This window comes from Lingula anatina, chromosome 1 (assembly GCF_051362555.1).
Source record: "Lingula anatina isolate TDL-2025a chromosome 1, LinAna3.0, whole genome shotgun sequence".
Lineage (NCBI taxonomy): Eukaryota > Metazoa > Brachiopoda > Lingulata > Lingulida > Lingulidae > Lingula > Lingula anatina.
In genome coordinates, this window is record NC_141767.1 from 15,957,517 (window position 1) to 15,972,990 (window position 15,474).

The 15,474-nt window shown below is 34.4% G+C and overlaps 1 protein-coding gene and 1 long non-coding RNA gene across 2 annotated transcripts; one reads left to right on the forward strand and one right to left on the reverse strand.

The window, feature by feature from the left end:
• The first annotated feature begins 134 nt into the window (after positions 1-134).
• On the forward strand, positions 135-1,033 carry LOC147764017 (uncharacterized). Its single transcript, XR_015332171.1, has 2 exons — positions 135-374; positions 911-1,033. It is a non-coding gene; the product is annotated as an uncharacterized LOC147764017 (long non-coding RNA).
• A 3,093-nt stretch (positions 1,034-4,126) lies between these two features.
• Positions 4,127-15,267, reverse strand: LOC106165996 (DNA ligase 4). The gene is made up of 18 exons (XM_086993981.1): positions 15,029-15,267; positions 14,638-14,715; positions 14,355-14,456; positions 13,700-13,902; positions 13,269-13,374; positions 12,967-13,071; positions 12,688-12,794; positions 12,415-12,560; positions 11,550-11,754; positions 10,974-11,256; positions 10,489-10,650; positions 9,962-10,102; positions 9,442-9,588; positions 9,151-9,268; positions 8,843-8,975; positions 8,234-8,372; positions 7,512-7,606; positions 4,127-6,966 (listed from the first exon to the last, which is right to left on the reverse strand). The coding sequence occupies exons 1-18, from the start codon at positions 15,185-15,187 to the stop codon at positions 6,675-6,677; spliced, it is 2,721 nt and encodes a 906-aa protein (XP_086850107.1). The 5' UTR covers positions 15,188-15,267; the 3' UTR covers positions 4,127-6,674.
• Positions 15,268-15,474: the final 207 nt, after the last annotated feature.

The window sequence follows — 15,474 nt, forward strand, 5'->3', positions numbered from 1 at the left end:
AACGTACATGTAACTATAACTTTCTTAACGTTTGCTGATAGACTGATAGTCTAACCAATGCATAACGGCTCTGTCACACCTAGCATAAAAAGGTTCGTATGTAATGAGTATTGTGTGTGTCATCGATGACAACTTGGAGCGTACGCGAAGGCATCACCACTGAATTTATTGAACCTTCGTTTCAGTAACAACCTCTCACCTAAAATGAGGCCTACCTGTTGTAATTTGCATAACAATAAGCTGCTCAGCGTAGTGCGAGTTGTCTTCCCGAATGCTTACTTTGCAGTTCGACACGGTCGGGTGTAGACCTAGCAGTATGTGTGGTGCAGTCATGAGGTCGAGCTTTTAGAAGGCTTAGAAGCAAATGCATCCTTGTGAGTATCAGTATTTCTTCTATAACCACAGACATTTTCAAATACTAAAGGCGCAGACAAACGAAAGAATATTTATGACATGAGTCCTTGTACTACTATTTACTTGATTAAAACAAATTACATGTGCCCAACATATTTTCTATAATCTTCCATGAAAATTTGTAAATGATCTCTTTTGCGCTTCTCTGAAATGCGTCAATATGCACTGTAGTAGGTGATATAATCTTTAATATCAAGTGGAATATATTAATGGCGGTGTCAAAACCGTCCCCCAAATGAAACGGGTTGTGTTATCAGTTTTTTTTAATAATTATTATAGCAAGAGGTAGTTATATCATTAGAAACTAATTTCAGACAATAAATTTAGACGTTACGCAACATTTTTTCTGCCTGGATGAGCCTGAACATCAGACAAGTCACTAAACACGCACGCCATTTCAATTTTAAGTGCCCTCTCCTCTGTAAAATTTAATGCATTATTCGTAGGTTAAAAGCCTGTCCGTCTAGTCTAAAGTAGTAAACGTTTCTATTTTCAGAAGCTCAATGAAATTCTGCACAACATGCTCCTGCAAGCAGCCTACGGAACCTAGCCTTTGTTTCACACACAGGACTGCTCGTTCGTGCATAATATGAAAACTGAATAAATATTAAATAAATAATTCAGCGTTTTATTCGTTGTGCTATGAAATTTTGATGAAAAAATAGTAATCGTGATAAGCTGAAACGAGTAATATTATTTCATGTTTCAAGACTTCCAAACTCAATCGTCTTATTCTGATCTGTGAATAATGTCTTCTTTCTGTGGTACCTAAAATGAAAAAGTTGTAAAATACCGTATTCATAAACCGACAGCCCTCATTTTTAAATTTTCAAATTAAAATTCTGTTCTAAAGCAAAATGGAAATAATTCGTTTGTCCTCCTGGATATAAGTCCCCAATATTTCCTTATATAGCAAAGGGTCCTTTTTTGATGGGTTCTGTTTTTTTTCTACCGTGAATTGATTTATATTAGTTAGCCTATTCTTCGTATGAATAGTTCATTTTGACACTTGAGCAGAAAAATTAAAAAGGGGAATAATTCTAATTTGGACTTGAACTACGTTTTTAATGGCAACGATTAAAATTTGCCTAAATTTATATTTTGAAGGTAAACAAAAATGAATTTTTCAGTTTTTGTTCTCTGAAACAAATTGTGATAATTTGAAATGATATATAGAATATATTCTTGATTCCTTCATGTATTTTTGTGAACAATTTCGAATTTCACAAATAATGTTTGTTTTAATAGTTTAATTTGATACTCTTTCAAATAGAATTGACTCGCCCCACCACACAGCCCCTGTGATGGAATGGACTTGCCCCACCTAATACCCCTCCATTTGAATAGACTCGCCCCACTTGACACTCCTCCGATGGAATGGACTCGCCCCACCAAGTACCCCCCTCCGATAGAATGGACTCGTCCCACCTGTCACCCCTCTAATGGAATGGACTCACCCCACCTGACATCCCTCCAATGGAATGGACCCGCCACACCTGTCACCCCTCAGATAAAATGGACTCGCCCCACCTGGCACCCCTCCAATGGAATGGACTCACCCCACGTTGGCTATTTGCTCAGCTATTTGGTCATTTATACTATCCTCCATTAGTACAGGAGGATCCTAATAAATGTTTAGGATCAGTTGACGATGATGTTCTTTTCATTGCAACTCGCCTCACTCAAGTCATTCCACTGCTTAAGTTTTTATCTCCTGTGTAAGTTGACCTTGTGTATCTGCACGCAGTGGTTGGAGCTTGTCATTTGTCGGTGAGAAGTGACTAGTATATATAAAGCGTGTCAGTATACAGGCAGATGCAAGCGAGAGGCAGGGGTTAGAAGAAAGTATACCGAACAGTTGTCACTGTAAAGAACATATGCAGTGTAGTTATTCAACGCAAGTAGCAAAAAAGTATGTGAATACTGGATCATGGTGGTTTATTTTCATCACATGTCGGTAATTTCAGGTACGTACCGACAATTTGAAGGTTTATAACATACAAATATTAACCTATTGATTCAGAGACATTTATTTCCTCCTTGTAGCAAATGTGAACATTGATCACTCGACAAAATTGCTCGAAAATATTTCATAAACTGAAATACTTTTTCCATTCTACAAATCAAATTAATCTAGCTCAACAAGCTTTGTTGCAATTTTTCACCTTTTTCTAAAATCACGATAAGTATACAGCCAGTTGCATGTTGCGTTCTCCTCTTTCACTGTTTGATATTTTCTGAAATTCACTTTTCCTAGTAAGGCCACACTTTTTTATTTTTATGGATGACATCCTCTGAGTACCCCAAAATCGGTGCGAGAGGGCGAAAAAAAAAAAAAACAGTCCAAAAAAAAAAAAAAAACTGCTTAAGTAAAGGAATGCTGTCAGTACACAGCTGGAAACACAAATTTAACCACAGAAACACATATCAAACTAACAATATGTCTTTATCCATGCTCTCAAAATATTAAAGCATTGTGAATACTTCGTAGAAATGTAAAAAAAGTCATGAATTGATATACTTCATATTACCAAATCTATTTAAGGTTATTTCATGCATTCATTTGGTATAGCAATCAATAAAACAAATATCAATCAAACAGTGTGTCTTTATTTGTATTCTCAGAATATTAAAACATTTTGAACACTTCACAGAAATGTTTAAAAAATGATGCAAAGATATGCTTAATACTACCAAATCTATTAAAGGTCATTTCAGACGATGCCATTTTGTCAACTTCAACTCACACGAAGCAGCTAAACTGTCAGGTGGCCTGTCTGACCTTCAGCCCACCAAATACCTCGACGCCCTTGTCGACCCTTCTTTCGCTACAGAAAACCTGGTATTAATGTGCTGCTTTATACAGAATGTCACAGAAATGTTTCGGCCGCCGCCAGCCTTTCGCACAATTGTAAAAAGGTGATATCTCCATGCCCATTATCAATGGCATACCAATCCAAAACGATGGCGCCCGTTCTCTTTATGACTTTTATTGTTGTGTAATTTGAAAGTAATCCTAGAGATGAATTTGACAGCAAAGTGGCCGCATTTCCACGTGGCGAAAATACGCATGCGCAGAAAGCTCATTTCCTTGCAAATTCAATAACAACGTTTGCGACAACCGACTTCGTTGGGGGCTGGGGGGGGGGGGCTTTTTTTTTTTTTTTTTTTTGGAGAACGGGCGAAAATCCGTGCGCGCGCAGGATGTCATCCATAAAATTAAAAAAGTGTGGCCTAACCAACACATGATCTCAAATACTTTATGCGGTCATGACGTTGCTGACGACAAAGCGTCACGTTCCTGAACATATAATCAATTAAATTGTTACAAGTTTTGTCTTTTTGTGCAAACGTTTGGCGATCTTCCTAACCTTTCCTAAAATAATGATAAGTATAGGGCATAGTACTTACAGCGATTGTCTAGTAAATTCTAGTGTCAATTTAGGCCTATTTGGAATTGTTTTAATACACTTTCCATGTAACATAACGAACATTTGACCACAATCCTCTATGCGGTCATGACGTCGATGATCGCACAGCGTCACGTTCCTATGGTGGCACAAATAACGTGCATCATCAAAACATATCATCAAGCAACCGCATCAAAACATTCCAATGTTTCGTACACTCGCCCATTGCAAACTGATAATCTGCGAAATTTTCCTTATATATATATATATAGATATGAACAGGCACAACGCTGCTAAACCTCTTCAGAGCAGACAATACATGGAAATCCCGTTTTAATGGTTCAAAATTAAATTCAGAATAGAATTATAGATGTACAAGTTTTGTTTTGTTATGCTACAATTCGGCGTTATTTCTCACCTTACCTAAAATTATGATAAGTTTATAGCATATTGCTTGCATCGCTTATCCTAGTGTCACTGTAGGCGTATTTGGATTTTCTACATTTTTCCCGTAAAATACAGTATCAAATCCAACATACATGTATGACGACAAATCCTCTATGCCGTCATGACGTCGATGACGACAAAACGTCATGTTCCTATGGAGGCACAAAACTACATGCATCAACAAAACATACAAACAGGCAACCGCATCATAATATTCAAATATTACCTACATTTGCGTTTTGCAATTTAACTCTCCTTTTGTAAATATAATAAAAAAAGAACACGGTTTAATTTCTCCATAACAGAACATGCATGGCTATACAATTTAAGTTATACAAAATTAAATTTAGCTTATAATTACAGATTCTCAAATTTTGTATTTTTTGTCCAAAAATTGAACGATCTTCCTCACCATTCCAAAGACCATGATAATTATGGAGTAGATACCTGCAGTGACTATCCTGCAAAATTTATTTCCATTGTATATGAAATTTTCTAAGATTCACTTTTCCTCGTATCATTGCAAAACACATACATGATTGTAAATGTGATAATGACGTTATATCTTTATAACCTGCTATTTCCCCTCCTTTCTGTAAATATGAACACGTATGACACTCGGAACTACTCGGATGTCTCCGCACTCGACAATAACAATAGTATGGAGCTTGCGGAATGAGCCGAGGGTTGCCGATTGCACGTATGAAGAACATCCTCTATGCGGTCATGACGTCGACGACGGCAAAGCGTTATGTTCCTATGGCGACCCAAAACTACATGCATCAACAAAACAAACAAGCAAGCAACCACAGCGTAATATATTCAAACATAACCTACATATTCTTTTACTCTTTTTTTTAATTTGAACCCGAGGAACACGTCTGAATTTCTCCAGTGCAGACTATGGGCCTTCACGGAAATACTGTTAGAATACAACAAAATAAGATTATTCTAGAATGTAATAGGAATAATAAACTTTGTCTTTTTTATGGGATTGAAAGAGTTATTACCACTCGTTTATTGAAAATTGAGCTTCAGCGTAATCATTGTGTTAATGTGGTAATGAAAAGCGCGCCAATTTTCTCTTGAACAAGTAAAAAAAATCATAGGCCTATTTATATTGTTCAAAATTGATTTTTAGAACCATAAAATCACACCTTTTCCCTATTTTTGCAACACAGCTTAACGACTTTTCTTACCTTAAGTAAAATGATGATAAGTAAAGCGCTGGTCGCTAGCAGCACTTGTGCTGTAAAATATACTTCCATTGTATTTGAAATTCTCCGAGATTCACTCTCCTTCGTAACATAGCAAAACAAATATATGACCTCAAATCCTCTATGGGGTCATGACGTCGCTGACGGTAAAGCGTCACGTTCCTATGGTGAAACAAAACTGAAGCGTGCAGCAAATGGATTATATAGGTCTGAATATGATAGCAGAAATCGCCAGCGAAATAAAGGCATCTAAATGTTGCTTTTAGATATTATCCAACAAGAAAAAAACCCTGCAGTCTTATTGAGTATGTGCATATCAGTAAAAGTGAAGCTATCAAAATACGTTTTTTAATCAGTTTATCAGCATTTTTCCTTCAAAATGCACTAATATTCCCTAGGGTGTTCCTCCTTAAAACTGGAAAACAACCATTTACTATATTAAACTTTTATTTTTTTTAAATAACAAACATGCAATTGTTGAATTGGTGTGTATAAATGATTATCTTTTGTGTAATTTTATGCTCAAACATTAAGTAGTGGTAATTTCTATCATTTCCCTTCTAGGAAAGTACTTCCTACTTTAGCTTTAGCTCACTTCCTCAAAAAAAAAAATAAAAAAATAAAAAAATAAATTAATAATAATAATAATAATAATAATAATAATAATAATAATAATAAATAAATAAAAATAAATAAATAAATAAATAAATAAAATATGCATAACAAAATTTAAATACACATCTATACTGATCATTTTTTATCAAAAATAATCAGGAGTCTGCATTTAACACCTATTTATATGAACAATGGTCAAACCACCAGTCTTGTTCATGTATCACAGTTTAAAATTTGCTTTCACTGTTTCATTTCTATCAGACTTATCTCTCACTTTATGGCACACTTAAACAGCTTCAGTCACTAAAGCTAACAGTTTTTGTAAGTTGAATCAGAAATAACAGTCCTCTCCACTAGTTCCATATTACAAAAGCATCTTCAAAGAACTTTCTGTCCACTCTTGTCAAAGCAGCTCTGTTAAGTGACACTTGTATGTAAAAAAGAGGGATACAGCATGCAGCTGCCTGCAATATTTATCTTTATATATAGTAAACCCCAGTATATTCTAAGTCTTCATTTTATTGCATGATGAGAACAGACTGTGAGCTTGGGACAGTCTTCTCAAAATTCCCTATGCTGGTTCATATCCTCTTTCTCCAAGAATCTTCCCATTATCTATACAGTCACTAACCCAATCTTGTGTAACAATATGGAATTTCTGCCATCTGGAGCGATTAAGGTCCCTGAATTTGTCAATCCTGCCCAGGTCTCTGTCGCATAAAACTACGTGGGTGACATCCTCGTTCAACATTTCACACAGAGTAGCTCCATACATCCTCAGTTCTAAGCTGGTCAGCTCCAAGCTGCAGTCCTTAATATGGGTGCTTTTGTCACCAATCACTGTGCTGTCATCTAGGTATAACCTGGAAAAAAAAGTTATGACATTCTTAATTAAAATGCTTTTTTCAGTAAAGATAAACAGAGAGGGGTGAAATTTAGTCTACTGGTCCAGGAGTAATATTTTACTGAGTGAATAAGTGGGGCAACCTGTTACTTGGTCATATATATATCCAACAGTTCTGGAAGACAACTTTCATAATATTCATATGACCTCCATCCCAGTGATGACTATAAGTGTGACAACTTGCATGTTAGTACAAAAAACCATATACAGTGTTGGGTAGATTTCAATTCAGCCTAGCAACGGTCAGCCTTTATCTTTCTATATGTACTGCATTGTAATCTTTGTAACACAGTCTGTACTATATCTAAAACTGCTGAAACATTTACACTTGGCCAGAGTTTTAAAAATTCTTTATATGGTAATACAAGTAAATATATCATATACTACAACATGTATAATACTATACAAAATGTTTCTACATTTCATTATCTTATCTAGAGAAAATGAAGAATTTTTTTCATAAGACACACATGGTTGAACTATTGGTGGAACAGAAATAAGTACCTGCATAGCCTGAACAGACCATATGTAGAACCTTCCACAAAATATTTATTTTCTATCTCAGCTATAAAATCTGTGCTCACTGGTTTCAATTTACCCTACAAAATGAAAACAAAAAAAATAAAATTTATTCATGTATGACTACAAAATGATGTTTCATATTTGAGCATCTAAATTAAAGACAACAGAGTCAAATTATTAAATATTCATTGAAAAGGATGTCGACTGCATGTACAAAGATTTTTTTCCTCAAGGAACAATGTCAACTTCATATTATTCATCTATTAAAAACAAATGCTTCGTCCAGACCTTATTTTGAATTCAGTCTATCTTAAACAGACTAGCATTTTTTAGCTTGCCTCCATGCAAAATTTTAAATTCTGTATCTTTTCATTAATCATCTACTTTAAAACAGTATTACTGTATTTGCAAATGATTTGGTTTTAATGTTTTCAATATGGTGCACTTAAATCCTTAAAATGATCATCAATCACGAAACCAATTTTTAAAAAATGATACAAAAATCACTCCATGTGGCAAATAACTTTGAGATAATTTAAAAGATAAAAATGGAGAGTGATGTAAAAGCAGCTTCAGGAGTTTAAAATAATAGGCATATTTGAGCCAAAGCAATATCGTACATACTATAATACTTTGTCAGTAATGTGCACAGGGAAAACATTTAACAGACAAATTAGCAATATCATGCAGTGCTCTACCCGTACCTCTTCTTGCACTTTCTTGAACACAACCATGAGCTGGTCTACAGTGGTATCTTCTGTGTAACTGTCTCCATAATCATCATAATTCTGTTTAAACAAGGCTTCTGTTTCTGGTCTGGCATGCAGCATGTCAGATGGAACCCTAGGGAAAAGAAATACAATGCTTGAAGAAATCAGGAATACCTGTTGCTATAGTAACTACCAGTAAAATTTAACTGCATGCATGAATAAACATTCATTGCAAGTAATACATCAGCATGGACTTGTGAAAACACACAGCTAGGCACATAAAAACTCAATAAGATTACATTTAACTACATGGAAAAATACAATAGCATTGCATTACACAGCTATTTTGCTAATAGTTTCCCTTTCCCTGTAGCAGATTGGATACAACACAGTTCAATTAATTCAGAACTTCTTTTTATCAAAAGATATATGAAGAAATGTGGCCATCACGATGGCTATATTTATATGCTAGAGAATATTATCTCTCCTACTTTCTTGAAAATATTTCGTACATGTAACAAGTAAAATGGGATTCCATGCTCTCAGTCAGTACAAGTAGTTGTAATTTCCAGGATACAGCCAGCAAATTTATTTTCCTCTTACCAAGGGAGGAGTCTCCTAGCCTCTGTGCATCTCAACAACCAGTCCAACTTCACTACATCATGTTTGTTGGTGCTGATGATGTTTTTCACTTTCATTTGCACTTTGTCACACAGCACACAAAACGTCTCTGGACCTGAATGAAAGTGTAGCATAAATCAGTATTATGGATCCAGTTGATTATCTGTGCATCATTCAACATCTATGGTAAAAAGAGGCTGAATGTCAAAATATTCCAGCAATAATTCCCATTGGAGTAATACAACCTTGAACTTTAACATAACCTTGACATATTTGCAAACTTGACTGACCTGGATGTTGAACCACAGTTCCCCCATACTCAACAATCTTCTTCTCGAGGCTGGCTTTGGAATGTTTACTTGACCCATTGACCACACAGAATTCTTTATCTTCAAAAAGTTCAGATACCTGAAGTGTGTTACATTTTATCATGCATTTCTATTGAATTTTTTGTGCTTCAATAAATAAATATATTATTTGAAATTAAAAATAATACATGTATCTCATGTCAAATCTCCAAAATATGTAATAATGAATGGGTAGTAACACACATATGACTCATATGTACATATCTTACTTACCTTTTTAACCTGTGAAGTATCAGTTGCTCTAAACTGTGGAGCAACTGAAGGTTTCTCCTGTCTTACAACAACTTTCCTCTTCTTCTTAATTGGTTCATCTTCATGGTCCTCATCTGCATGGCGACCTGCTAGCTTACCAGCAAATTGCTAAAAAAAAAAAAATAAATACAAAATAAAATAAAATAAAATAAAATAAATAACAATAAAAATAAACATCCATCTTATATATGTTATGAATAAATTTCCAGTATCATTACAGTACTTTTATAACCAAATTATTTTTTAGAAATTTCTTACATTTATCTTTAATCAAATCATATCAGTTTGGTTAAATTATTAAGGTGTCAGAGTTCTCATATTACTTGAATCTTTATTGCAAAATTGTACATGTATGGCCTTGATTTTGTATTTTGTGTAACCCATCAATTATCAGCCAGTGGTTCATAAAGTGCAAATAAATATCAAAAATATATTACAAATTAATTAATTAATCAACATAGGAAAGGAAAATAAATTTAACCTCCTGTAGCTCCTTCAATTCTGTAAATGTCAAGCATTCATGCCATGGCTTGTCAGAGCGTATCTTTTCTACACGTGGAAATCTCAAGGTGCACCCAGTGCCAAACTTGTCACTGTCTGAGGTGATCTCAGAGGCTTTGATCTGTTGATATAATAAAAAGACATGAAAGGTTTATAATATTGTACATGTTGTTCACCATAAAACTCATAAAGACACTAAACACACCAATCTTACATTTTGCAATGTTAACTGTTGCAAAAGAAACACTACTCTGTTGTCCCCTGGCAAGTGTGAACTTGTTAAGATATGATATGATATGATATGATATGACATGACATGACATGACATGACATGACATGACATGACATGACATGATATGATATGATTGGATAGAGATATTCCTAAACCAATAATATATGCCACATGACAATTAAATATGAATAAGAACCATTTCATCATTTCTTTTAGCCAAATTTGTTTTATCAATCAACAAAAATAGGTGTGCAAGCATGTAACTAGATCCTTACTTGCAGTATAGTGGAATCTGAAGGTTCTACCAGGAGACTGGGTTTCTCCCTGCCCAATATAAGCCAACTGGGGGGGCCTTTTCTGTCTGAATATGGAATCCATTTATCTTGCATGCGCCTGTTGAATTCAAACAGCTCTTTCCTGCTATATCCAGATCCCACCTATAGTATTTATAAACTAACTGTGTAGGTACAGTACATTGTCTATCTTTATTGCGAAGGATTAATTGTGCTTTTAAAAAAAAGAAACAATTCCAATGCTGAATTATTATTTATGTGCACGAGTCATGTTAACAATTATGTTTCTCTCAAATTAGGACAAAACGTACATCATATATTCAACAAACCTAAGAAATAAGAAAAGCAATCAATGAACAAACTCACTGAAACTGAGAATGTTCTGAAACAGCTTGTACACATATATACAGAACATTCAATGTAAATTACCACAAGTGAAAGAAAACTTGCATTTGGAGATCCCTCACCCGACAAAATGACCTGAATTTGGAGGGCTTCTCTCCAGGCTCAAAGGCCTCAGCCACAGCACACAGGAAGTGTGACACCAGTCCCCCTCTGGCCCCCACACCAAAGTACCCTCCCACCACCAGGACATCTAGGTCATCTCCCAAACCCCTCACGTACTCAGGCTTGATCTTGTACCAGCCACCTTTGCGCACACTGGGTTTGTACACAGAGTCTGGGTTCTTAACCATGATCCCCTCTTCTCTCTTGTCAATGGCATCATTCAATGCTTGAAGACACTCCTTGCTTTAATACAAGGTTCAATTGTCAATAATACAAATCAGTATACTTCTACTGGAAATTTGTTCATGATTATATCACACAGAAGTAGTGCAAAAGTACTTTTAGAAAATTACACATGCTGTAGTAAATATTTTCTCCTCGGCATTCTCTCAAATGACATACTAAGTACTGAACCTTTAGAGCTACATGTAACTCCATCTAGTCTAATGTAAATCACCTGTACATGTAATATTTATGCAAAAGTAAATAACAAAGCCATAACTACTCATACAATGCACACGCTATATATACAGCACCTTGTGGTTGCCTCTTTGCTTTCAGCAATAAACATTCTGCATTCAACTGGATTAAAGACATCCTTCAGTATTTCCTTCCTTTCTCTGAGTGGAAGGTTGGACAGAACTCTATCATTCAGCAACAGGATATCAAACACACAAAGACAAGGCTGGTAACCATCTAGGTTAGTGTCAGATTTTATGTCAAAATTTTCTCCTTTGGTTCCTGTTGAAAGACAAAGTGTATATTATGAGAGAATATGTACTGTACTGGTAAGCCTACTGGAATTGTCGTCAAAGCATGGGCAATTGTTTCTAACATATGATTGTTTAATATGTGAGAAAAGTTGATACAGATAAAATTTTGTAAAGGGATAACAATTTTATTTCCTGAAGTCAGAGAAAACAGAGAAAACAATTATTACTTTTAATAATCAAATAAAGAAAAATAATTTTTGAATACACAGCGGGCATTTAAATACAGACAGTATGTGCTCTGGTATTTTGTCTATATACAACACTTGTAGAATTCATTTGAAAACTAAACTACTAGTGTCACCGTTTCTCTGTGACAATCATCAAGGAATATCCACCATGGTCCAGTCTCATATCCAGTGTAGTTGGCTGTAGATGGATATAGACCAAAAGTCAGAGCTCATACCATTGGTATTTAAGTGTCCAGTATATGATCCAGTTTTCATTCTTAATTTGACCAAGGACGTTTATTGATATACGTCCTTGATTTGACTGAATAAATTGAAATATCCATATATGATATATTTTATTCCATGTAAATTATTTCATAAGAAAAACCAAAATTATACTAATATGGACACACATGATGAGACAATCACTTTAAGCACAAAAGAAAAATCTATCAACTTACTAATTATTTTTGTTTCTGGGTGTATTCCTACCATTTCTCCATCAAGAATGCAATTTTTCACTCCTGGCTTGAAGCAGTTAGCAATAAATGGGGTTAAATTTCCGTCATAAGGATTTTCACCAAAGGTTCTGGAGTAATTGTGACCACTGAAAAAAAGCAAATTGAATTTTATCCACATCAAAAAGGCAGAAACTATCAAATAACACATTTTAACTCATAAAGTATGCCATGTTCCTCAATATACGACAATGTAAAAATGTAAACTGAACTTACTTTCTTGAGAAATACATATATTCATCCTCTTTCTTGTGTAGCTGCATACGCTCTCCATCAAACTTGATTTCTATGTAGAACATCTTTCCTTCCATAATTTTATCAAGCTAAATATAAAAAGGAGTTTTTCTTATCTCTCAAACATAAATTACCTGATCTTACAAGATTATATTATTGGCTGTTTTAATTGCTACATGAAATTAGCACGTTCATAGAGAAATTAAAAAAATTATACATATTTGGAAGTTTTTCTCTTCTTTTTTTACAAACAAAACTGACCTGTTTGGGCACTGCTAGCTCTCCCAACATTGGATGGAAGGGGGCACCCACTGATATCTCTATCTCATGCATACGAGTGCTAGGATCTTTAAGATTTGCACACACCTGAATTAATAAAATTACTTTAAATAAAATTTCCCACTTAAATTGAATGAAAAGTTTTATGAGTTAAAGAAAAAACTTAAAATTTACACTCACATACAAACACACACACACAGACACGCACAAAATGAAATGAAATAAATCTAACAATACATGGATCAACATAATGAAAAAAGAAAGTAACAGCTTTCTCAATTTACCTTTTCTAAACTTGTGGTCACATTGAAATATTCATTGGCATCAGGGTGAAAGACATTTAAAATGGCCTGTTGACTTAAACCACACTTCAACTCCTTCATGATCATCCTGCAGAGATACAATTAAAGCTAAAATTAATAAATTAAGTCGCTCTTAACTGATAACATTACACTCATTTATTAACTAGTAAGAAGCATTGATTGATTAGAGAATATTACTTGGTCTGTATGAAGTTGTTTTAAAGTCAAGTTTAAAGACAATTTTTTCCTTTTTGATTAGAAATGGATTAGTATTCATCATACATCCTGTTCAATTAGTTATCCACACCTCTCACTTTCTTATCTTGTCAAAGAAAAACAAAGATTGGCCACTAATAACTTTTAGATTGAAAGTTACATCTTTAGCATCAATACAATACAATACAATACAATACCTTATCAACCATTTCTGCTCAAGAGCTGACAGGTTCCTCAACAGATGCAGAATATTTTTTCTCACTAAATCTTTCTTTCCTGTGGTCTGATTTGTGGCAATACCATCTAGGCACTGGTTCACTTCCTCGATGGTCAAACTTCCCTTCTCTGGGCAGCGGGGCTTCAGCACAAAGTAGGCCACAGTTGCAAAATCACCAGCATCCTAAAATATTAAGAATATATGCATGGGGCTAAAGTCAGTAACTGGCCCTTAATTATGAATATGACGTTCAAAGGTTTTTACTGTACCCATTAACTAGTTAGGATCAAAACTGGTGAAAACAGCTTCTCTCATTCTTTTTGTTTTCATTTTATCCTTTTTCTTTAAATGATTTTAGTGATTTTAATTAAATCAAAGGTAAATAAAGATCAACAGGATTTTTTCATTCTCTCTAGTCTTTTTATATCATATTTAGCATTCTACAAAAGAAATATATGCTAGTGTAAGTTTAGACTCTCAAAATATCTAAGATAAAGCTATATCAACAATGTATTTCTACATACTGCAACTGATAATACTGTCAACTGATATGCAGAAGAAAAACTTAAAATTTTTACAAAGCAAGTGATGATCTTCACAAAACAATAATCTCACTCTGAAAAAACCCTATATACCCCTTTAGCATTCTTGGGAGCTCTGTATTTAATCAACTTGTCTGCAGCAGGGCTGTCCTTTCCCAGGCACAGCACTTCTATATACAGCTTGGCAAGTGTGTTCTAAAATGTTAAGAAGAAAAATAACAACCAGGTTCAAATGAGAAAATCAAAATTTGACAAACAATGGCACTTTTGTGCTTTCCAGAAATGTACAGTCAAAAATATCTTGTTGCAAAATTTTAATCAATTTAAATTCTCAATAAAATGTAATTCTTAATAATCGATAAAATGTATTAATTACCTCCTTAATGCCATATGCAGCTCTTTCTCGCTCCAAATGGGGTAGCAGAAGTCTTAATGCTGAATAGAAACTGTCTGTCTGTAAAAATAAGATAAAATAAATTGCAATCAGTTATCAATCTCCATCGATGTCAAAACGATAAATTGATGGAACTGTTTAAGTTGACATGAATTATGAAACTAGAAAAACCGGTAATTTATCAGGCTTTTCTGCTCCGCCCCACCCCCTATTCCTCTTCAGCACCCTATGATTATCATTGTATTGATTTAAATAAATTTAATTATCGAATGGGAATGCAACTCTTTTTCATTTTCATGTGTGTAAAGAGGAAATTTTAAGGAGAAAGAAAAACTTCAAAGATGAATTACGTCGACTCTCGTCGACTTCCTACCGTATTAGCATCGTCTGCATGCAACTTTCCATGGAAATCACGCCAGCGGTTAATGAATTCTTGCAGCAGAAGTTTTTTGTCCGCTCCTTGCTTTTTGCTTATTTTCTCGAGTAGTCCTGCAAGTTCGGAAAATGGAACTTTGGAAGCAACCGTAGTCATTGTTGTACAAGCCGCATGTATCACTGTGAATGTAAACACACCAGTCTCTGCGTGCAGGGAAGCATATCAATTTGTGTTGAAAACCCAGTAAAACATTCCTCCATAAATCAGTAAAATAATAATTTAGACATACATATTTTAAATTAAACATTGTAAAAGGTTGTTAAGTATTTATTATAAGTAACATTAGATTATTATTTAGATAATTTATGTACCAACACATAGTTTATTTTTCTGTTTTGGGGTCTTCAATTTATGGAACCAGCTAAGAATCATCACATCTATTA